General features: G+C 38.8%; 1 protein-coding gene across 5 annotated transcripts in view; it reads right to left on the reverse strand.

Annotated features, from left to right (window-relative positions):
* Positions 1-24,274, reverse strand: part of Gria4 (glutamate ionotropic receptor AMPA type subunit 4) — a 386,847-nt gene that overhangs the window by 44,871 nt on the left and 317,702 nt on the right. For all 5 annotated transcript variants that reach the window (XM_055615436.1, XM_055615437.1, XM_055615439.1 and 2 more), the window contains exons 12-14: positions 19,327-19,697; positions 16,282-16,480; positions 9,189-9,436 (exon numbers count right to left, since the gene is read on the reverse strand). In XM_055615436.1, coding sequence (XP_055471411.1) covers positions 9,189-9,436; positions 16,282-16,480; positions 19,327-19,697 — 818 coding nt within the window. The remainder of the gene's footprint in view (positions 1-9,188; positions 9,437-16,281; positions 16,481-19,326; positions 19,698-24,274) is intronic.

Here is a 24,274-nt window from a genome sequence, read left to right on the forward strand (position 1 = left end):
TAAACTGTGTTTATATTAAAGAAATCTTTTTTTTTTTTTTTAATCTTTTCCCATAAGAGCACTGGAGAAAGGAGTCAGGAGACACAGCTCTAGCCTTGTCTGGGGACTCTGGGAGAGCCACTTAACCCTTATTTACAGTGTTGTTCCTACAAATGAGAGTTAGAAGGAGTGCATTTGAAAAGAGTAACATCATGCTGTTGCTCTGAGCATCTCATTTTAGGAAGGCACTGGGCAAGGATTTTTAGTGTTTTAAATGAGCCCAATTTAAACACCTTTTTAAAGTGAGCAGATTAAACAGAAAATTAGATGAACAGATTACTTTGGTCAATGTAATACTGTCATGATTATATTATTTAATAGAATGTAACTAACTGCAATAGGAGACAGTGTAAGGTCAGCTCCCCTTGCATGCTGCATTTTCCTGATCTGGCATCAAATATAAAGCAGGTATCGTCATAGTTCTCCAGGTACCCGCATTAAGTTCCTTTATGGAACTTTATTACAAGATTTTGTTTTTATGTTAATGATTCTAGCAATTAAAAGAAAAAGAGGGACTGGTTATAACACTTTTTTTTTTTTTTTAATTTTTGAAGGTGCTAGCTGCAAATATCTAGAAAAACAGAAGCCTGAGGGCTGGTGCTGGACCCTGATCAGTCTTAGGGAACGTTGGCCTCTTGGTCATTTTAAACCTGTCTCTGTGCAGTAAGGCAGCATAGGAGAGGAAGCCATGTATGTCGGAATGTTCTTCAAAAGTGAGTAGCTGTTAGTGTCTTGCTTATTTGGTTGAAACTCCAATTTAATTCTTATTCCTGTTAGCTGCTAAACAGTACTCAAGAAAAAGTCTCACTTTAACATTTTCTTTACAAAAACTTATCTGTTCCCAATTTATTCAGTTGAGTAGTCAAGAATAAAAAAGAAATGTAACCTAAATTAAATTTAGCTTTTTTTTTTATATAATAGCTATATGACTGTGTGTGGCCAGTCAGATTTTAAAGCCAAATTTCTCTAAGATCTCATTATGGTAGACTGAAAGACAAGATTGAAGTGAATGATGGCTTCTTGCTTTCATTTTCCTTTTTCGTTGAGTTTTGCGCCATGAAAGACTTATGTTGAAATGGTACCAAAAAGTTTTGGAAGTGAATTTCATTCTTTGTTTATATCTTCCTAGATTTTAGATTCCCAGAAATTGTGGTATCTGTCCATGTAAAAGAAATGATGTTCAATTATAAAAAAGCATAAAAGAATGGCGTTCAAATATTTTGCTAGACTACTCATCTTTTATTAAAATCTTTTAATCAGTAGATTGCTTGTTTCTCAGAAGGCACATCTGAAGGTGTGGAAGAAAAGGTGGCTTTCTCGTTAGGTGTTTCTATGCTCGTGATATTATATGTCTGTAACAAAGGCATCTCAGATTCTGTTTCTTCCTTCTGAAACCAACAGCTATAATTCTATTTTGGGTGAGGAGAAAGCTTTAAAGTAAACGAACTTCAGTTTTCTTATTGTAAATTAAAGCACAATATAATTCTAAATCAGAATTACTATCTTCTGTACTGTTCTGTAACAGCCAAACTATTTTATCTTCCCTTTCTTAAATGTGAAAGCATAAAACTCGTCCTGTTGGCTGATGCTATTTCCAGACAAAAGAAGTTGTTCCTATCTAGAGCGGTGGGTGGACCCTCTCTCATATGCTATGGTGAAGCAGGTTTTCACATGTGCAGAAAAGCAGTATTTACCTATGATCTTCTAAGTAGATGATTATCATCAGCATATAGCTACAGTAAAACATCATGGTGGAGGTTTTTACGCAAAGAATAGATTACATTTTTACAATATAGTAAACTTAAAGGCGGTGGTTCTCAATCTGTGGGCTGTGACCTTTTGGGGGTGCCAAATGGCGTGGTCACAGGAATCACCTAAGACCACTGGAAAACACAGACATTCACATTGCAATCGATAACAGCAGTAAAATGACAGTTATGAAGTAGCAGCAAAAATAATTTTATGGTTGGGGGTCACCACAACATGAAGAACCAAATTAAAGGGTGGCAGCATGAGGAAAGTTGAAAACCATTGCTTAAAGGCATCTTAGGATATTATAGTAAAGTTCACTTTGCAGTGTATTCCTCCAAAGCTTTAAATGGTATGTGGCACACGGACACGATATTCTTTATCTTCCTAATTATTGCATAGGTAAAGAGCTTTATTCTACCTTCTCTTTTTCAGTTTCTCCCTAAACTGTCTCTATTCTCTCAGGTAAGAGTGTTCTAGAGCCATAAGGGGGCAGGAATCTACCGCAGTATGGTTATATGGCTCCTCTTATTTTTTCCCTCCAGATTTGTAAGCACTATTCGAGAAATGTGATCCCGAGCAGCCTGATCTAAAGGGTCCAGTGCGCTTAAGTGCTGGGCCATCTTTCCAGCTCGGGTGAGCGGCTTGTTATTGAAATAGTTTTATGATTGTAAATGCCAAGTGGGTTTTTCATTTAGAGAAGTCATAGCCATATGCACTGAGTTGCTATGTGTAGGAAATTTTCCTGACAGCCTCTCCATCAAAGAGTTTTTTTAAAATAAAGATACATTTACTCATTATGTATACAGTATTCTGCCTGCATGTGTGCCTGCAAACCAGAAGAGGGCACCAGATCTCACTACAGATGGTTGTGAACCACCATGTGGTTGCTGGGAATTGATTCGTAGTCACTGTGAAAATCTGTGTTATAGAGAATAATAATAATAAAAAAAAAAAAAAAAAAAAAAAAAACAACCAAAATCTTACACTGGAAAGTTAAACCTTGGTCTAGAGAATGCTGAGTACGAATTCAGTTCAATATTAAAGGAACAAACGGAAACATGACTGTGTTTCACTCAACTCTGTTTTGTTCATTTGAAAGTGTAAGAGTACAATGTTCTCACACACTAACCCTAGGCACACATTAACTTTTGCCTCTGATATTACTACCTCTTCAAGATGCGGTCACAGTGTCCCTTCCTCTGTTGGGGACACAGTCTCTTTATGCGTGTACACTCTGATTCACTCTGGCCAGGTACACTGGAGGAAGCTGGAAGCTTCAGATGGCTAGGTTTTCTGGTTCAGGGTGCTTGTTCCTTAGCTGAGACTTGAATGAGAGAAACTTGTCCATGTATTTGGCCCAGATTAGCAAAGCCAGTTCAACACAAAAGCAGAAGCAGCAGCCCCAGGCCCACTGGTATCTGCTGTTCATTTGTCTGCCTTCTAGTGTATTGGCTTCATGTATTTCTTCACCTACCCTTATGTTAGGAGATTTGCTTTTTGAAGCTGTGCTTCGCCTAGCCGGCTTTTCCTTTCTTATTTGAGTGTCTACCTTGTGCTATTTTCTAGTTTTTAGCTTTCTAAAACCCTCTGAGGGAATATTTTCACTCCAGTCCCATTGTGAAGATTTGTAAAAAGAACTCGTATCTGGCTTTTGTCTCCATTGATAGGAAGAAGTGATTCAAACTCATAGACGCTACCACACACTACTTTGCTCTTTTGAATGCTCAAAAATTTCATCTTTAGTTATTATTATTGTTTTTTTTTTTTTATGAGTCAGGGTCTCATATATCGCAGGCTGGCCTCACACTCCCTATTTTCTGAGGATGACTTTGAACTCTTGATTTTCCTGTTTCCACCTTCCATTTTTGGGATTATAGTTAAGCATCACCATGGCTGATTTTATTTTCTGTGAGACAAGTGCATGAATTGAAAGTCTAATAGTTTGAAATTTCCTTGAATATCAGAGCTGGGGTCTAGCCTATGTTTTCTCATCGAATCAAGCTGCAAAAGCTTAGACTCCGCAACTTTTATTGCAGAAGTTTCATTTTGTTAACTATATCTTTCTTGAGATAGTAGAAACTAAAATAACCACAAAAATCCATACCCCCCCCAAAGTCACTAAAATATAACTTATAAGTGTACAGATAAAAATGAAAAAAAAAAACCCACCAAACTAAACTTTAAATTTAGCAGCCTTTCAACTTTGTACTGAGTACTCAGGTGTATGCAATGTGTCCCCAGAGTGAAAAACTTACAAATCAGCTGGAAAAAACTCAGTTGGAAGCCAGTATCCATTTATAGAGTTATGTTTCAGAGGGTTTGGATCAAATGAGAAGAAAAGTAAAAATGTGTCATGCATGGTGTATTGTCCAGAAAAGAGGTTTTGTTCCCTCTTCAAGGGAGCTATTATTTTTAGCCATTTTGAATTGTAGAGAAGCTAAATTAAAAACTTTTATGTTTCTGATAGTTGTAGAAACGTCCATGGTTTCTACAGTGCTCAAACATCTGGAAAACATCTGGAATAGGAGTATATGGGTCCTACTGGGCCATCATTTTCCCCATGTAACATTGATGTGTTTACCATGTGCTATGTTAGTTTGTGAATGTAAAACAGTTGGTACTCATAGTAAGTACCAGCGTCACTACAGAAACCTGGAGAGCCTTTAAGTACGTCTGCACTGGAGGGACCTGCCTACTTCTGTGTGTCTGTGACTGCTGAAAGGTACAACCAGTTTTTGCTCTGTTCATCTAATCCTTAGCCGGATAACTTTATTCCATTCCAAACACAATGGGATCACAATGGCCTACTCTGTGGGGGCGTCTGTTCAAATGTCAACAAGGACTAAGGAGAATATGCACAAGCATCTTTTCCTAGAATGCTTAATATAAAATTGTGTACTTAAAGCTCAAGCCAATGAAAATTCTGACATGACGAGAAGGGGCTCTTGAAACCCCACTCTTAGCTCAGCGGCTACCCTGGCAGTTGGCAGTTTCTGGAGGAGGAAGAATAATTTTTTTTGAGCAGTAGATGGCCACACACCTATGCTCATAGCGTCAGCGCTGACAGAACTCAGTGGGACATACTTATATAAAGGAGAACATTAATTTGGAAGGATGCATGCTGGGAGGGTCCAGAGGGAACTGCGGGAAATACAAAGTGGATCTGATCAAAATACATTGTATACGTGTATGAAATTTTGAAAAAAAAAAAAAAACTTTCTCTAATCTTTTTAAATGCATCTGAGCTTATAATAAAGTATGTTTTCCTAACTTTACATTGTGAAGTGGCTCTATAGAATAGCACATCTTTCACATACAAATTAGGATATTATTTTTCACAAATCTGCCCTGGGAAGAATGTGAAGAAATATAATTTGGTCCAAACATCCCAAGAGGCCAGTGGCTCTTGTACACACTGAAAGAGAAAGTCTAATAAAAAGATGGGGTTTTCTACTTCCCTTTCTTAGTACTCTAACCCCAACCTCACTGTGCTATGCTGCAGCTAGGAGGCTCTGAGTGCCCATTCTACAGGAACCATGATAGACCTCTTTTCTAAGGACTGGCTTCTGTTGCCATGAGCTCATGCAGCTGAGCATCTTAAAGTCCAACCAGGCTTTAATTTTTTCCAGATTCACATACTGACGCAAGTTCTCTCAGAGTTATTCTCTTTTGAAATATCCTCTTTTTCCTTTGGTGTCTGAAAAAAAATATCTATTTTAGACAAAGTTCCACAAACATCTTCAGAGAAGATAAATTTTATGTGGGAATTATTATGGTTAATAAAAGCATTGGAAACTATAGGATTTTAATTTGTCTTCAGATATTTGGACCAAGATGTAAGGGTCAGACGAAAACTGCATATGAGACTCATTGGTTTATTTCTTGGTGCAATGTGAAGATGCTGGATAATATGAGTATTTTAAAATAAATATTCTCACCTAAAAGCTACATAATAGTTTGACGATTTCTATTAACCAAATCAACCTAAACAACTTTTAACAGGTATATATTTATCACATGATAAAGTTGATAGCATAGTAATTAAAGTAGTATTGAGAATGTAGTAAAGTTGATGGCATTTTCAAAATAAAATATATAATGTTATTACAGTATAAATAATTATGGCCAATTGGTGTAAAAGGTATCTGAACCATGATAAATTTAATGGTATTGATATTAAAGTTAAAATAAATAAACTGCATCTTTCATCTAAACTTTCTATTTCATTATAATGCTTCCTGAAATATATATTTGCCAATCAGAGGAAAGTTTTCATAGTGAATTTGGATAGCCCAGGTACTGAAAAATGGATGTGGAGGACCCCATGGAATCCAGAGAACCTTAAATAGGAATGTGCATGAAACATTACTATATCTTGCCCTGTTGTAGAATTGGAAAATCTATGTTAAAATACAACAATAGTTTCAGAGTCTTATGTAACTGAAAAAGTTTAATGTTTTAAGATTTGCATACATATCTGGTATGCATACAATATTCTGAAATAAAATCTTTCTGAACAGTAAGGTCTGTTTATCACTGTCTGCCACTTGTACCAGGTGATCTGATTATTTTCATTACCTGGGTTTGTACCTAGGGGCTGCTGCTTGCAATTCAAGCTCTCAGCTGCTAAGATTATACCCCAGCCCCTATGGTGACATTTTTTAGACTAGTCACAGATGTACCCTTTGCAATGATCTTGCTTGTATTTGTTTTAAAGTTTACAGTAAAGAACAAAGTCATGACTGTCTACTCTGACTATATGACGCTCTATTCCTCTTTTTTTGTGACATTTATTCTGTAGCATTTGAATAAATAGTAAGATATGGAAGCTTAAAACTCCATATGAAAAGAATATGGCCAGCCACTTGCCAGCTTTATCTGGTTATGCTTACACAGAAGGAAAGATTATTGTTTTATTTTTTCTAAAGATTCCCATTGATTAGGGAATCAGAATTGTGAGGAATGCACATTTAATAACAATGACATTCACGTGTCTTACCAGAAGAAGAGGAATTACTAGATTAAAAGATATGGTTTCTATGGAAAAACAGACAAGTTTCTGCTAAATGACTAATACATATTTCATGGACACCTAATGATGGTGTGTCTTCTGGATTTTGCTTTTCACAAATGCTTTTAACATGAATTTGTTTCTACAAATTAAATAATGTATGTGAAAATGTTTAATAGTTTAACACTGTATTGGTTTGTCTCTTGAAATAGAAGTCTTCTAAGGAAGTAGATTAAGATATTCAGTTTAATAAACCTCTCTTGAATACATGGCTGGGGATGTGGGAGTGGAGATAGAGGGAAAGGTGAATGCTTTTAGCTTTCAGTATCTTTCCAGTGCTCTCAAAGACATGGACAAAATGGCTGTGGTTTTGGCCTGCAGGGGCCAGCTGGTTCAGGAAACTGTGGCATACAGAAAACAAAATGCATAAACAAACTCCCCCATCCAGGAAGCTGAGCTTAACAATTGCCTCATTAACAAGATCTAGGCAAGGGCAGGAAAAGAGGGGGAAGCCAATCACTCATTATTATACAGTTCTAGACAGATGAAGCCCTTCAGCATTGCCCCAAACAATGCCTGTAGTGTCGATTTGACAAAGTGGCACATTTAAGAGGAAACTCTCTAGCCATCAATGGGAGGCAGACGCACCCGTATCTTAGGGCCAAATTCAGTTCCCGAAGCTTGACTTTATCAGAAGACACAAGACAGAGGACAAGGCAGCTATATCCACTGAGAATTAATTAAGAGGGGACAGCCAGTGAATGTAATCAATAGCCTGACCACAGATCTATATACCGACTGCAGTTGCTCTTACCTCTTCTATTTCTTATAAGTTCTTTACACTCAAGTGTTCTTGTACTGCTACCTCTACAGAAGTTTATCTGATACCTGAATGGAAAGTACATACTTTTTATAACACATCATACAAGATATGTCAACAAAGTCTAAACATCCTGGTGGCACTTTAAGTTTCTAAATGGATGAAAATCTTTTAAATTAGGTTTTCCACCATGGGTAATTTATTAGTGTGATGCTTTCCCTGATTATGTTTCTAGGCTTATGTGGGATGTTTGTTCAAGTAAACCAGAGATCAGAGCTGCCAGAATCTTACTCAAATTTATTTTTACTGACTACTTTTGGTAACTATTTCCTTTGGAAAGTTTCCCATTCACAGGATACCCTCCCCCCACATCACTGAGTTAACACAGCTCCTCCCAGTACCCGTACTTTTTTCTCAAATAGATATCTCAAGCCTTGCCCAACCCAACACACTCAAGTACATTGCCAATGAAAACAACTACAGAACACTGATGTTGCTTTCGTTGTGGCTGGGCAATAGTACAATTCTCATTACCTTCGGTTTTCAATGGCTTACCAGAGACATCACTTCTCAAGACCAGGTTCTTGGTTAAGCCCTTAAGCAAGGACTGTGATTTCCTCTTGAATCTGTGCTTTGTGCTTCTCTCCTAAGCAGCTCTGTGACCAGAGTGATCTGTCAGTTATGACTTGCTCTAGCCCCAGTAGGTTCAAAGCAGCCTTTATTACTTAAAGGAAATAGGAAATTCTGCCTCCTGGGTGTAAACATGAATTTTCTATGTTGAGAACCAAAAGGATACAAAGGGCAGATGTGCCCAGTATTTCCGCAACAGTGAAAGGCTCCTTTTTAACCCAGGAAATGTTTTTCTTGTGAGCCACTTGGCAGAGTCTATCTACAAATATTTGTGAGTCATATTTGATCTAACTTTACAGATCTTACTTACAACACACTCCCTTTAAAATATATGGGAATGTGACCTAAGTAAGCTCCATAAAGCCAGCATCTAGTCTTTGCTCTAGGTCTGTTTTTTTAGAAGTAGATGGGATTTTCAACAGTACAACCTCAACATGGTCTGAAATAAAATGATGCCATACTAAATGAAACACTGAGATGGAAAAAGAAAATCTCTTCTGGAAGAAGTGGATTTGTTCTTACTCAGAGCCCGGTAACCAGGGGCAAGGGTTAAACACAATGATTAAATGCAGAATCGCTATTGACACAAAGGCAGCAGGCAGCATCAATTTTGGTGGGCAAAACAACAGAAAAAGCTGATGAGATCTAGAAAAACACAACATCTCTGATTTAGGCCCACTGCAAGGAGCTAGTGTTCAACCACTTTGGTTTTTATATGGCCTTCAAAGATCAATGTCAAATGTAATAATTTTAGAATCGAAATGAAAAAAATTTTTTTTACCTGATTGTTGATCAAAAAGAATGAAATGGAGAAAAAGAAAACAAACTAACAAACATACTATGTTCACACACAAAGTAAAAGAACTCTTTCAGGGACATCAGGGAAGGTGGAATACTATAACAATGCATGGTCTATTGTTATACTATTCCACCCACCTTAATGAGGAACCCTTGGGCGTTGCTACACCGTAGCCTTTGGAATCCAGGTTTCCTCCCACTTTCATCGTGTCACAGGGCTTCCGCTGCTCAATGTATTCATTCATCGTGGATTCCAGGAGAAAGGCAAATTTGCCCTTGGACTTTCGGACTCGAGCCACGCCCTCAGCTGTAGTCCTAGTGAACACAGACGGCTCTGCTGATCGCATGTAGGTCCACATCTTTTCATACACTGCTATTTTTGATCTCTGGAGGAAATGTAAATAAAATTAAATATAGGAAAGAAGGGAACAGCATGTTAATATAGATAGAAGCAAGGTTATGTGAGTCTTTAAGTGTCATTCCATTATTCGTTATTTAGTTTGCCTGGCAGAAACCTAAGCCTTTAGAAATGAAAAAGTTTTAAAACTCTTTAGAAAAGCAGCCAACTGCCAGACACTTATGGTGATGATTAAAAAAGCATGTGCAGCTCTCCATGATGATTATTACACTGTAATGTTTCACTGGATATTGTTGTTGACATTACTAAAGGTAGACAGACGGTGCTGAAAAAAGTTCCATGTTCTATGACAGTCATGATGAAGCTGAAGAGGACCAGGTCAGACCTGAGTTTTGCTTCTGTAAAACTCTTCACAGCTCTACATTTGAGTTGTAGTGGAGTTACGACATATGTGTGTGTGTATTTTTGTTTTTGTTTTTTTATGCCTCAAAAGTTCAGTTTACTGAAATGGAAAGCTCTCCTGGCTCGGTGCGGAACCTAAGGTACGGGTCAGTGTTCCTTAGCTACCGGGCAAGCTGTCACTGCAGACGGTGCTGCTTGCAGCCTCTGCCATGTCTCTCTGTCACTGTAGCCTGAAGGTTTCAGTGGCTGCCAGGTACTCTCCAAAGACGTCTTAATCTCAGTGATGAGGGTTTGAAGAAATTCTAAATTCTTGGGTTCTTCCTCAGACCTGAAGACCACAGTTGCTTTTGGCATGTATTACTATTCTACCACCTAATTAGTGTCTCTTAAAAAAAAAAAAAAGCTACATTTTACTTGTTAATAATCTGTCTTAATGTTTAATAAGGAACAGGAAATAGTACTTTTTCAAATTACTGATAAAGTGCATGCCTGCTGTATAAACCTTGAGCGCTACATCGATACAGGAGACAGAACCCACCATCTGATGGGAGCCTGTTCCTCTGTAGACTGCACTTGGTGCATTTAACTGACCTCAGTGGCTTATTCTTCCTGTCTAGCACAGTAATCCTTTACCCTTTTTCAGTACTAAGTGGCTTCTTTTCACTATTCAACTTCATTTTCCCTTAAGCTTGAGCATTTATGATCTTTTAGTCCTTCCTAGTTTGGTCAAAAACACTGATTTTGACTGGTAGGTTTGTAGAATGTGGGTAATTTTTTTTTTTTTATTATCAATATGTTTTCTCAGGCTATGATTTAGAAATTTAGTTATCTGTTTGGTTATTCCTTATGTTGCTGTAATAGGACAATAATAAATATTGGATTTTATAAAAAAAAAAGAAAAAGTTCAGTTTACACCAAGTCAGCTCTTGAACATTCAAGGGAGAGAAGGTAAGCTCTGTACTTTTCAAACAGGTGCCCACTGAACAATATTCAAGCTCCAGATGACTCACACAGCTTGAGGTTGAATCTAAAAAAAAAAAAAAAATCGACAAATAGAACACCACACTGGGCTTTAAAGAGAAGCGATTTCAGCTTTCATGCTTCATTTTGAATGTCACTCATTCTAACCACATGACTCTTGCCAAAAAGCTTATTTATTTTTATAAATTACTTCTAGCTTTATTTCCCTTACTTAAGTCTTTTTTGGATTTTAAGTTTAAATTTTAGTTAATTGTTATTACTATTACTGTGTGAGTGTGTGTGTGTGTGTGTGTGTGTGTGTGTGTGTGTGTGTGTGTATTCAGGGGTGTAGTGCCAGTCTGCATGTGTGGAGGCCAGATGACAGCTTTGGAAGTCAATTGTCTTCTGCCATGGGTTCTGGATATCAAACTCAGCTTTGCGGCTTTTGCAGCAAGCACTTTACACTGCTGAGCTATCCCAACAACTCCCCCAAAAGATTTTTATATGTTAAAAAAATAGACACTCGAACTCAACTGTTTCCAAAAGACATATTTGGAAGGATAGAAGAGCGCTAGCTAGTGTTCTTTGTTGTTTGATAACTCACTAACACGCACCGAGACTCATTTCTGCATTTGTTTCTTGATAAAGAATGTGCAAAAATGAAAAAAAAAATGAACGATTTTCACACTTGGAAAATATCTCACAGTATAGAGAGTATGGTGTGTGTATGTATGGTTGTGAATTCATGAACATGATCGTGAGTCAGAAGTCAGCTTTGGGTGTCTTTGTTCCGGTTCTATCCACCATGTTTTTTGAGTCAGGTTCTCTCATTGACCTGGCAGGCTGATTTGGCTGGCCAGTATGTCCCAAGTACCTGCTTGCCATGCCTTTCCAGTGGGATTACAAACATTATGGTCAACTTTTTATGTGGGTTTTGGGTATCAAAGTCAGGTCTTCATAATCGCATGGCCGGCACTTGACCAATTCAATTGTCTCTGTAGCTCCATGTTGAAAAAAAAATAATACAAGAAAAGTGCTAATTACTTGGCAGTTTTTCCATTATAACTAAACACAACATCGAAAGAATTTGACAGTTAGCAAAAACAAACAGTGGAATGGGGAAAACTTAGGATTAAACATTTTCAGACCGTTCGTATTTTTTTGGAGGTCTACTTTTTTTCATTTCATGTATGTGTGCTTATGGTGTATATGTATGTGTATGCATGTTACCATGTATGTGGGAACATGTGTGTGTGTGAATGTATATCCCCTTGTGTATACAGGCATGTGGCAGCCTGAGATTGATATTGGGAATCAAACTCAATCGATCTTCCACTTCATTCATTGAGGTAGGGTGTCTCAGTTAAATCCAGAATCTTGCCAGCTAGTTTTCTCTGGGGAATCTCCTGTCTCCATCTTCCAAGAAGTTGGAGTTTCAGGTTGGCCACCTACAATTTAGGTAAGTTCTGGAGATCTAACTACGGAGAGACCTGCCTAGCCCTGAAAATCTACTCTTATACTACTAATATGATAAAAATTATTGCTGCATTCATTCTCTTTAAAATTTAGAAAAAAAGATAAATCCATACAGTGTCAGTGATTACTTTAGGAAGTCTAAGCAGAGCTCTGAAGGGTAAACCCAGCGGGAAGAGGTCAAAGGGCAGATGAAATTATATTGACGGACAAATGCTCCACCTGTCTTGTCATTATGGCAATGTTTAGAAATGTTGACTCTGAATGAAAGGGAATAACTTGGTCCAGATCACATGCACGGACAGAGCCTGAGGGAAGTCAAAGGCAGAGAGCTAGAAATACCAGCTCTGCCTGTGATCATTTGGTGCTGCAAGCATGTCTGTTAATGTTTGAAGAAAAGCAGATATTTATAAATTTGATGAGATGGGCTGAAATGAGGACATTCTGCAGTCCCAGCAAGCTAATAAACACAACAGTCATGGACATTCTATCCCTAGACCTTTTAACAGTAGAATCGACTTAAAAATCAGGCATGGGAAGAAGAGGTGCTCAAGGTAATGAGTAAAGATCACATAAAAGTCATTTTTAAAATTAGAAATGTCAGATCTGCTTGTTTCATTGTTACTGTGCAACAATGCCCGAGAAACTATTTGATATAGAGCATTAATGTATTAGTTTAAACAATCTTTAGAATTTTAATAATGCTGTGCTCATTCCTCACATGTGAAGCAGTCTGTATACATGCCTTTAGTAGAAAATGTAAATGTCCATCCTAAGGGATATTTAGTTGCTTTCTTTCTGCTAGTGGTGTAGGCAGCAGGGCCCTTGTTCTGGGGGAGGTTTCATCTGTGTCTTGTTTGATAATATTTTAAACCCTGAGTTTGTAATCGGCTTCATTTGTTCTTTCATCTTGCTGATGACTGAAATAGGCATGAGATTCAATTTGCGCTGAAGGGAAAATCAGTGTGTCTGGGTCAGATATGCAGCATGAATGTCATCGGGGACATGTAGGATGCCTTTCAAATACATCACGTGTATGTTTAACAAGGTACGCAGCACATTTAGTATAGCACATTTCATAATGGGGTGAAGACAAGGCAAATGGCATAGATAATTTTTATCCGATTCGTGGCCAAGTTGTTCCTGCAGCTGGTAGCATCAGTGCTTTCATTTTTCTTTTTTATTCAGGGCTTTCTTATGAAGTGCTGTGTGTGTGGGGGGGGTCACTCAGTGCCTGAGGTGGCTGAGCAGAGCTGACAGATGTGCCATTATTGTGTACCTACAGGAAAGCATTTCTGACGCGTATAAAAATACCCTTCACATCCTGTTTCTTCAGCTCATCAGGCAAAGGGTTTCTTTAAACCAGGTCACCAAGAATGGAATGCAGGGGGGCAGGTAGAGTAGGAAACCAGTGTGGTTTTTATCAGAATACACAAAAGTAAACATTCCTGAAAGAGCTCTGCCTGAGAAAATTGCTTTGTTGTCCTTTAGTGTTTGGAGTGTTATGCAAAAATAAATACCTGCACTTAGAAAAGATCTTCCTGTTTTGAAACTGAAGTTGAGCAAAAGAGAAAGAAGAGGCTGGATGGGAGATGGTGCTTGAAAGGGAAGACTTAAACTACGAAAGCGGCTTCCCACATTCCCATATGTCTTATTAACAATATAGTCTCTTATCTGCCGCACCAGTTTTCAGAATGAGGGCAGGGAAAAGAAAGCTTTGTAAAGGGTAAGGAGTCGATATTTGCATCGTGTTGGCTGCTAAAGAGCCTTATGATGAGCTATTTTTTTTTTAAAGGTATCAACATAATATGTCTTTCCCCCTGCGTTACTCAAGGCAGGAGGATGAACCAGCACATGTGGTCGTGGAATGAGCATCATCCATCACTTTTCAGGGGAGGGCGGAGACAGCATTCTACTCTGACAGCAGATAGGCTTCCAGGCAAAATCAGTGAGCAGTACTTACCTCTTCAGTAAGTTAACAGAAGGCTTGGCTGATTAACTTTATCTGTACAATACTGTTAACAAAGTCTTCTGCATGACAATTACTTAGTAATTCAAAAAATTAACAAATATTTTTAGAACATTTGAAAAATTAAGTAATATTTGTGGCCAGCGCTCAATGCTAAGCACCACGATGCTCGTTGTTTTGTTTCACCAAGGTTTGAGTGGTTTGTTGTTGACTTAGATTTATGTAAGCATTTGTAGTATTATATAATCGAAATCAAAATCAATTTATCTCAGTAAAATTCAGGTAAATGTAAAGCTGGCATACCTTTGAATGTGTTTGTTTTCAAGCTACTGAGAAAATTACGTATTTAGCACTCTCAGATACTGCTTTCAAAAAGCTAAGCTATCTTTGTTCTCAAGCTTAGAAAACAGCAAAACAGCTTCTATGTCTCAAATAATTTGAAGACCTCTTGTCTTCAAACAACTGATATGAAATATAAAATATATTCATTATCGTCTACTTCAATATCTAATGAAAATGTCACTTTGGCTACCTTTCAATATTTTGGCTCAAAATTCACAAAATGAGCTGTCAATATCTGCGAGCACACATTGCTAAGTAGGTACAGTAGAACTAAGAACAATCTAATTAGAAGGGGGTTCACAGAAAAGAAGGGTGCATTTGGAGGTAGGAGAATATCAACAGAAAGGGGACATTGGAGGACATGAGGAGGACAGTAGGGGAGAGAGAGAGATGGATAGAAACAAAGTCTTGTAACATGTAAACAGAAATCCCACAACAAAACCAGTTACTTTGTTAACTTAAAGAACAAAAACCAAACAAAGCCCAATCTTAAAGCAGTGAAAATCAATTTAACCTCCAAATGGAACACCTAAAAAAAAGACAAACAAAAGCCATGCTTCACTGATAGAGAGCTGAAGGAACCTCATCCACACATGTGACACAGTTGTGTCAACTTGAATCATCTCACCGCAAAACAAAATCCACCAGTTCTAAATTGCATCTTATAGAGGTGTCCAGAGCCATCGTTACAGAGCTCTCCAGAATTACTGTTCTTTTCTTTTTTAAATTTCAAAATATATGTATTTTTTAATTTAGATAATTAGCACCATGGAGCCTCATGTGTCAAATGGACACATGAGCAACTACACAAGCAACTAAAGTGCCCTTCTCCCACGCAGATGGGCGCAGCCACAGATGACAGCAAAACCGAAGCTTCAGACTCTTCATCTATTTCTTAGTCCTCTTAGCCTGCAGGGAGGAATTCCGTGGTGTGCGTGTTTGTGCGTGGTGTGAGCTTCTGGTTTGTGTACATGTAATCTTTAAGTGCAGGATACTTGCGTAGAAATTCAGATATATTGCTGCACACACGCACTGTGCCTGAGATCTGCTGTGAACCCCTAGCCTGAATATTTTGTACCTGTAATTTTGTTTCTCACAGGTTTGCAGGATTCTATTTCACCAATGTTCCCAAGAGACTTCTGAATTCCTCTTGGCTCATATTCTGCGGTAAATAGTTGGTGATGAGGTTTGTTTTGCGGTCATCTATTGTGCCCATCTATTGCGCCCAGAATTACTGTTAAGGAGGAAACTTTCTTGCCAATAGGATTTTGTAAGAAAGCAAACCTGTTGCTTTGAAATGACGGCTAGGGAAGAGATTACAAAGTGATTCAGCTCATAAAACAGCAAGCATAGTCTACCACTGAGGATTTTGGGTGTCAAATTCAGCAAGTAAAATGCAGTCTTTAAAAGAAAGGGTTGCTTTCTTTCTTTTTTTTCTTGGTTTCAGACTACATACAGTTCTAATCTTGCCCAAAGCAAAATTATCAAAACACCAGTAATGCCGGAGAGGTTAATCATGTTATAAAGTAACTTTAGCTGTCTTTTTATTGTTATTTCCTAAAGAGAGTACTCTTGCAATGTGAATCAGTTTTGGCAAGTCAAAACTATGTTGTAAATTCAGCTGTTGCTTTGTGTTTTTTAATTTACACTAGTTTAAGTCATAACTGTCCCAAACATTGCCCAGAATTCATAATTACGGAGGTGCCTGTACTTTTCCTTTGACTTACTCTGAAGAATTCTTTTGTTGATCCCGAATCAAGTGTTCCATAGGCAATTTCTGTTTGTTTGGCCAGGTCTTCTGCACTTTCTATGGGGGAGACCATCCTCTCCACAGTCAGGAACGCAGCCAGATTAGCCGTGTAAGATGATATAATGATGAGTGTGAAGAACCACCAGACGCCTCCAACAATTCGACCTGACAGGGATCTAAATATGGATGAGAAAACAAAGTTTCCCCCTTTCTAATCCAAAGAGTAAAGAAAGAATTGTCACCAATTCCCAGTCATATTTAAAAGTTACAGCCTCATGCATTGTGTTATTTTTTTGCTAGTCTATTTAATAACGAGGCTTGTGTTGATGTGTAATGACATCCTTTACATTGTAGCTAAATGTGTCACTGGAGACATGGCAAAATATTGGCAGAAATATCTAATCTTCCTCTCCTACAGATACCAAAAGGAATCTTGTTTAATATCCTTAGTGTCCATTTTCATAGTTCAAAATCTCCGAAGTAGGATGCAGGTATTGATAAGTGACAAAACCAGTAGTCTGCTTTAGTTGGCAATGTTTTAGCCTGTTTTCATGATGTAGAAGACAATTTAGATATTAAACTAATGGAGTTTAGATTTTCTGCACATTGGTAGACACCTTTCAGAGACTGTGGAAAAGCCCACCAGACATCTGCAGGATGCCAAGTAGGCCAGGATGAGGCAGGACTAAGTGAGATTAGAGGATTGGGTCCCAAGTGACCTAACTTTGAGTTGAGCGGATGTCCTAAAAGTATTTTTTATGCTGACATAACAATGTCTACCAAAGATGTGCAGGTGAGTGTAAGTCACAGAAGGAATGCTAAGATGAGATAAAATTTTAAAATGCAGGGAAGAATGTTCAAAATTAATTTCACTCATTTTTACCATCAAGACACAGTCTTTCTCACTACGTAGCTCATGCTAGCCTGAAACTATGTAGCACACAGTTTTCTTATACTTGGGGCAGTTCCAGCCTTCTGAGTGCTGGAACTATAGGTAGATAAGTCACTGTTCCTGCCAAATAATTTTAAAATATATAATTTTAAAATTTGAAGTTACATTTTATTTATTTGTGTTGGGCATGTGCACTATTTGTACATATGGAGGTCAGAGGATAACTTGGAAGAGTCAATTATTTTCTTTTACCAGGGGGATTCCAGTTATTTAACTCAGATTCTTGGCTTTGGTGGAAGAGTTTTTACTCTCTGAGCTGTATGCAGAGTCCTAAACACTTCTTGTTTTGTATAAAGAATCAGTTAGAATTTCCTGTGGTGCTTCTATCCCCCATACCTCTTTGCAAATGTAAATCAGATCTTTTCTGTTTTAAAATGTGGCACCTGCTATATTTTAACTTAGTATTGGCTTAATCTTCATTTCAAAAAACTTGGTCTGTCCTGATTCTTCCTTCTTGGCTCTGAGTGCTATGTTAAGCAGATTTTTGCCATTTTCTGGGTCTCATGAATTTCATATGCATTGGGTCCAAAAGGCCTCCTTTTGGGAACACATACATTTCTAAACATATATATTTGTTCAAATATGTAAAATCCAATATTTTGCTTCTTATATACTTTTCGTTGCTCTGTGGGAGAAATCAAAGAATTTTTTGTGTAACAAGCTGGAATTTTGGTGATGCAGTAACTGAGTGGCACCAAAGAAAGGAAATCATAATTCTTTATGTAAAAATATGGTTATAAAGTTAGCATAGAGTTTCTGCGGATAGACCTTCTCCTGATGCTCGGCTTCCTTATATGTTGTTATGAAAAACCACACCCATTCATGGTTTCAGAAACAACATAGCAAAATTTTCCCTTAAATTACTTGAGTTAAATTCAACATTAATTTTTGATGACAGAACACAGTAACAGACATAGCAACAGTCTTTGCAGAGGAATATAAAAAATGGGTGTTATTCTACAGTTTAGACTTGGTTAACACCTGTCAAGCCACTGAAAGAAATCACATTTCAAAATAATTATATCTGGGGAGAGCAAGGGAGAGAGGACAGAAGGCCTGTTGAGAAACTTGGGTGGGCATGTCTGTGACAAGCTGGAGACCTCAGTCAGGGTAGGCTCCTGAAAGGATATGAGGGGGACTCCACAGAGACTGGGGATGGCAGAGGGTGGGGAACTTCAACCTACCCACAAAAACCCAAAATTTACTGTGCCTACAAGAGGTGCAGGGATGGAGATAGAACAGTTAGAGCAGAGATTGAAGGAATGCCCAACCAATGCCTGGCCCAATCAAAGACCCAGACCCACCCTATGGGAGAGTGCCAACCCCTGACACTATGAAGGATGCTCTGATAAACTTGCAGACAGGAGCCTGTCAGAGTTGTCTTCTGAGAGACTCTACCCAGCAGTGCCTCAAAACCGATGCTGAGACTCACTGCCAAACATTGGGCAATGCTTAGGGAGTCTTGTGGGAAAATGGAAGGGAAGAGAAAAGGACCTGGAGATGACAGGAGCTCCATAAGAAAAACAACAGGACCAACTAACTAGGACCCAGAGGGGTTTGCTGAGACTGAAGCATCAACAAAGGACCGTGAATGAACTGGACCTAGGTCCCCTACAAAGATGTAGAAGATGGAAGGCTTAGGCTTCTTGTGGGTTCTCTAGTAAGGGAATTGGGGGGGGGGGCTGCACCAGACAAGGACTCACTTGCCAGCTTTTTGAACACTTCGCCCTGGTGGGATGGCCTTGCCAGACCACAGGGGATGTAACTTGATGAGCTGGGGTGGATGGAAAAGGGAGCTCCCTTTTCTGAGGAAATGAGAAAAAATTTATGGGAAGTGGCAGTGGACTGTGTAACTTTTTCTCTTGAGGAAGTTTTTATGATACATCTATCCATGTTTTATGGAGGCTTAGAAGGAATCAGTTATAAACTACTCAGGATGATTTGAGAATTGAAAATTTCCCGGCACTTCAGATACCGAGCTGACTCTAGGAAAGGAAGACAGAGAGAAATTGTGGAGAGCATTTAGAATTTCCGAGAACCGGCGAGAAGAGTGCAAGTCTGGACACCAACCTGGGTGAAATGTCACACCCCTGCTGCATAAAGGCACCCAGAGAAAACCAGAGGCTGTTAAAGATGCCGAACTCGTTGGGAGGCTGGTCGCTGGGTCCTTCCTTTCCATCCTCAGGTTCTTCTGTGTGCCACTCATACGGACTAAACCTGCTGACGAGGAACAGGACCACGCTGACGCCGATGTAGGCAAAGACTATGCACATCCAGATCTCGTAGGCCAGAGGGTCCAGGAAGGAAAATACCCCTGGTTTAGATTTCTGAGGCTTTTTGATCATGATGGAGATGCCCAAGCTCATGAAAGGCTTAGAGAAGTCAATGACCTCCTCTCGTACCAGAGTGATGGTCAGAGGTGCAATAGCAATCTCTGCTTTCTAGGAGAGAAAAGACACAGAAACGCACAGGTTAGTGGATTTCCTGAAACAGTGAGCAGGAGAGCGATCAGCAAAGTTTACCAGCCATGCATTCTTTTTAATCATTTTCAGGGCCAACAATGCTTAATCCCAATTGCAGTATAATAAAACAGTGGTTTGGTTTCATTAGATATTACTTAAATTGCATAAAACTTTTTTTTTAGTTGACCAGGGTTTTTGTATTTTTTTTTTTTTTAAGAGCATCTCACTATAGTTTAGGCTGGCTTTGGACTTGTGACCCTCATCTTTTCCAAGTACTGAAATTTCATACCTGTACTGCTACACCCACCTCCACAAGATATCGTCATAGGTACCATCTGATTAATGCTTACCTGATCAAATAACCCCCTGTTCTTTTGAAAACACATTCCAGCTCAGTTCACACACAAATCTGGAAACTGGCTTTCCTTCTTGTCATACACATACTTTGATTTTCTTTTAAAATAATTTTTAAACAATATTTTAGAACTCAGGAGCTTTAATTCTTAGATATCAAGATCACTAGACACCCCTTTCCGAGTGTGGTGACCCTGTGACATCTTTTTATGCAGCTCTAAAGTGAGGCTGTGATTTTGCCTCTTTACCTTAATGTGTGACTGTAATTATATGCTAAACCCTTGACAGAACTGCAGTGAGCAAGTGCTAACAGATTCTTTATCTGGTGCAGATTAAAATATTTTAAATGGCTCATTTCCTGCTCCCTGACTTGCCAAAACTGAGACAGAGTGAGCTTTTCACATCGTGGTAATTCTTTTTTTTTAATTTTATTTTTATTAATTATAATTTACTCACTTTGTATCCCAGCTGTAGCATCCCCTCCATCCCCTCCCAATCCCATCCTCCCTCGCTCTTCTTCTCCTATGCCCCTCCCTGAGTCCAATGATAGGGGAGGTCCTCCTCCCCTTCCATTTGACCCTAGACTATCAGGTCTCATCAGGACTGGCTTCAATGTCTTCCCTCTGTAGACCTGCAAGGCCGCTCCCCATCAGGGGGAGGTGATCAAAGAGCCAGCCCATGAGTTCATGTCAGAGATGGTCCCTGTTCCTATTACTGGGGAACTTTCTTGGACACTGAGCTGCCATGGGCTACATCTGTGCAGGGGTTCTAGATTATCTCCATGCATGATCCTTGTTTGGAGTATCTGTCTCAGAAAAGACCCCTGTGCCCAGATTTCTTGGTTCTGTTGCTCTCCTTGTGGACCTCCTGTCCCCTCCAGGTCTTTCTAACATGAGTCTGACAACATCTACAGCAGAATTATATAAACTGTGCCTAAAAACTAAACTGTGGTCTAAATAACAAATTAAAATAGAGTTTTATTTACTTAAAAGTAGTTCTCATCAAAAAAGATTGAGGCACCTTTAAGCACACGTGGTCTTTCTGAGAGGCGATGACTTTCTAAAAGATTGACTTATTCTGATGTACGTATACGTGCTTAAGTGTGCAGGTTCCCAGAGCGACCAGAAGAGGGCCTTGGATGCCCTGGAGCTAGAGTTAGAGGTGGCTGTGCGCTGCCCAACAGTGGTGCTGGAAACTGACCTCCGCCACTTTATTCTTTTCGTCATAGCATCAAGAGCTCTTTACTACTGGCACTTTTTGTTTCCACATTTTTAGATTTATCTAGAGAAAAGCTCTCTGAAGTTCACTATTACATAGCTTCAGGCTCCTGGTTTGGTATAATTATCCCAGCTCAAAACAAAGGGTGAGAATGTGTGTGGATATTGTGTGCTAAAGCTGGGAAGGTTGTCTCATCACCTTTCATTGACTCATAGAATGGAGTGTGTGAGATGCTTCCAGCGGAAGCTGGATAAGATTTTTATTCTTAACTACCATTGGAGTGACAGTAAAGAATCACTTCTTCATTCCTTCACTCTATCACTCATACCATAGACAATTCTGGTGGTAAGTGAGCCATGGAATGTCTTTTACTCCTCGTGAGCAAACACACACAGATACACACATAAACACACACTCATAGAAATAAATAAATAAATAAATAAATAAATAAATACATAAATAAACAAAGAGAGAAAGGGAAAGGAGGATTCAAGGTAGTGCCCTGAGAGTTTAAGACAGGTCTCTGTGTGGTGGTGTATTAGCTCTGTATGTAAGCGATGAAGGCAATCAATGCTTAACAACCACAGTAGCCGTTTTCAAAGACTAAACAAAAGATAATGGTCCACAGCTTGTCATTTTACTACCCAATAGGCTTTGTCTATATATATATGTATGTTCTTATGAACTCTCACATCACTTTAAAAATCTCATTTAATCAATTTCTCCCAAAATAAAATATGGTCACAACATTTGTGCAGGAATGATCTGGAAAAGGAGGAGAAATACGTAGTAGATGTTCCAGACAATTTCGGGTAGAGACCGCTTATAGCTAAGCGGTGATGAAGTTAGTAATCTGAAATGCTCCAAAGTACGAGTGGAGGCAAACACTAAGGTGCAATTGGGAGATTCCATGAGTTTAGAAGCAGTTTCCATCCTAAGATTTCGTGTCATTGATATGAAAATATTTTTAAACCAGAAAAAATTAAGTCTTTGACTTAGCATACTTAAGGTAAGGGAATTCTGCTTGTGTTCTAACAATCCGGATCATGCTTATTTTTTTGAAGTATGCTTATGGCATTAGAAGTTCAAGTATTAAAAGCAGAATGTTAGAGACTTCTTTTCCTTTAGAACGTAAAATTCAAGATGACATTGTCAATGAACCCCTGTTAAAAAATAGTTTGCTTATTTTTTAAGTCTTTTAAAACTAATTTTTAGTTTCTTTCTTCTTCCTTTTCCTTTCATCTGGAGTCACTGAAGCACTCATTGGGTGCTTCAACTCCATGAAGGCTAAGCTGGTTGCTTCATGATGTGAACCATTTTTTTTTTTGTCTGCTAAATTGTACTCTGTGTTTTAGCAACTGAATTGCACTCTGTGAAAAATGTTTCTAATGTCATAGTTTGAAAATTGGAGGGGCTGGAGAGATGGCTCAGTGGATAAGAGCATTGTCTGCTTCTCCAGAGGTCCTGAGTTCAATTCCCAGCAACCACATGGTGGCTCACAACCATCTATACTGGAATCTGATGCCCTCTTCTGGCATGCAGGCACACATGCAGATAGAGCACTCATACATAAAATAAATAACTAAAATCTTAAAAAAAAAAAAAAAAAAAAAGAAAGAATTGGGATGAAGTCAAATCTCTTCCCTCAGAGCTCAGGAAACCCCATGGAAGAGAAGATCAAAAGATTATAAGAGCCAGAATGCATGGAAGATACCAAAAGAAAAAGGCCCTGTAAATCAAGTGAGCAAAATTCTCCTAAGAACTCACAGAGACCTAGGCAGCAATCACAGGTTCTACAGCGCTCTCTACCAGGTCCTTTGTGTATTTATTACAGTTATTAGCTTGGTATTTTTTTAATTAAATTTTTATTTTTTAAAATTAATTATATTTTATTTGCTTTGTATCCCAGCTGTAGCCCCCTCCTTTATTCCTTCCCAATCCCACCCTCCCTTCCCTCATCTCCTCCCTGCCCCTCTCTAAGTCTGCTGATAAGGGAGGTCCTCCTCCTCTTCCATCTGACCCTAGCTTATCAGGTCTCTTCAGGACTGGCTGCATTGTCCTTCTCTGTGTCCTGGCAAGGCTGTTCCTCCCTCGGGGGGAGGGAGGGATTGTCAAATAACCAGCCACTGAGTTCATGTTAGAGACAGTCCCTGTTCCCCTTACTAGGAAACCTACTTGAATACTGAGCTGACATGGGCTACATCCTAGCAGGGGTTCTAGATTATCTCCATGAATGGTCCTTGGTTGGAGAATCAGTCTCAGAAAAGACCCCTGTGCTCAGATATTTTGGTTCTGTTGCTCTCCTTGTGGAGCTCCTGTTCTCTCCATGTCTTACTAACTCCCCCTTCTTTTATAAGGTTCCCTGCACTCTGCCCAAAGTTTGGTTATGAGTCTCAGCATCTGCTTTGATATATTGCTAGGTAGAGTCTTTCAGAGGCCCTCTAAAAGAAGCTAAACAAGAAAGAGGACTCAAAGTAAGATGATCAGTCCTCACTTAGACATTGGAAGAAGGAGAAAACAAGAAACAGGACAGGAGCCTACCATAGAGGGCCTCTAAAATCTTGGTATTTTTAAGGACTCCTGAGTGTGTGAACTATTGGCTCTGACTTTTGTGTCTTTTCAAGGAATCTTTTCTTTCTGTTGGTTTTCCTTGTCCAATTTCAATGTTTTAATTTTTGTTTGAACTTGCTGTATTTTGTTATATTAAAAAATAAAAGAAGAAAGGCATACATGACAATTTAGCCACCAAGGAAAAGGTTAACAACGTAACTGTCTTTTATAGCTGGTGGGAGAAGAAAATCAGTTTTCTTCCACAGAATGGCAATGGGTATATTAATCACTCCAGGACAGGCTTCATGTTCAAGGGTAGTTGACCACCACAGCTTTGTGTGTGTGTGGGAGAGGAGGGGTATGGGTATGTTTTTATTTAGTCATAGTTTGGCATGTTTTTTTTTGGGGGGGTTGTTTTTTTGTTTTATTGGCTT

Source organism: Psammomys obesus, unplaced genomic scaffold, assembly GCF_907164565.1.
Source record: "Psammomys obesus unplaced genomic scaffold, mPsaObe1.curated_primary_1811, whole genome shotgun sequence".
NCBI classification, from domain to species: Eukaryota; Metazoa; Chordata; class Mammalia; order Rodentia; family Muridae; genus Psammomys; species Psammomys obesus.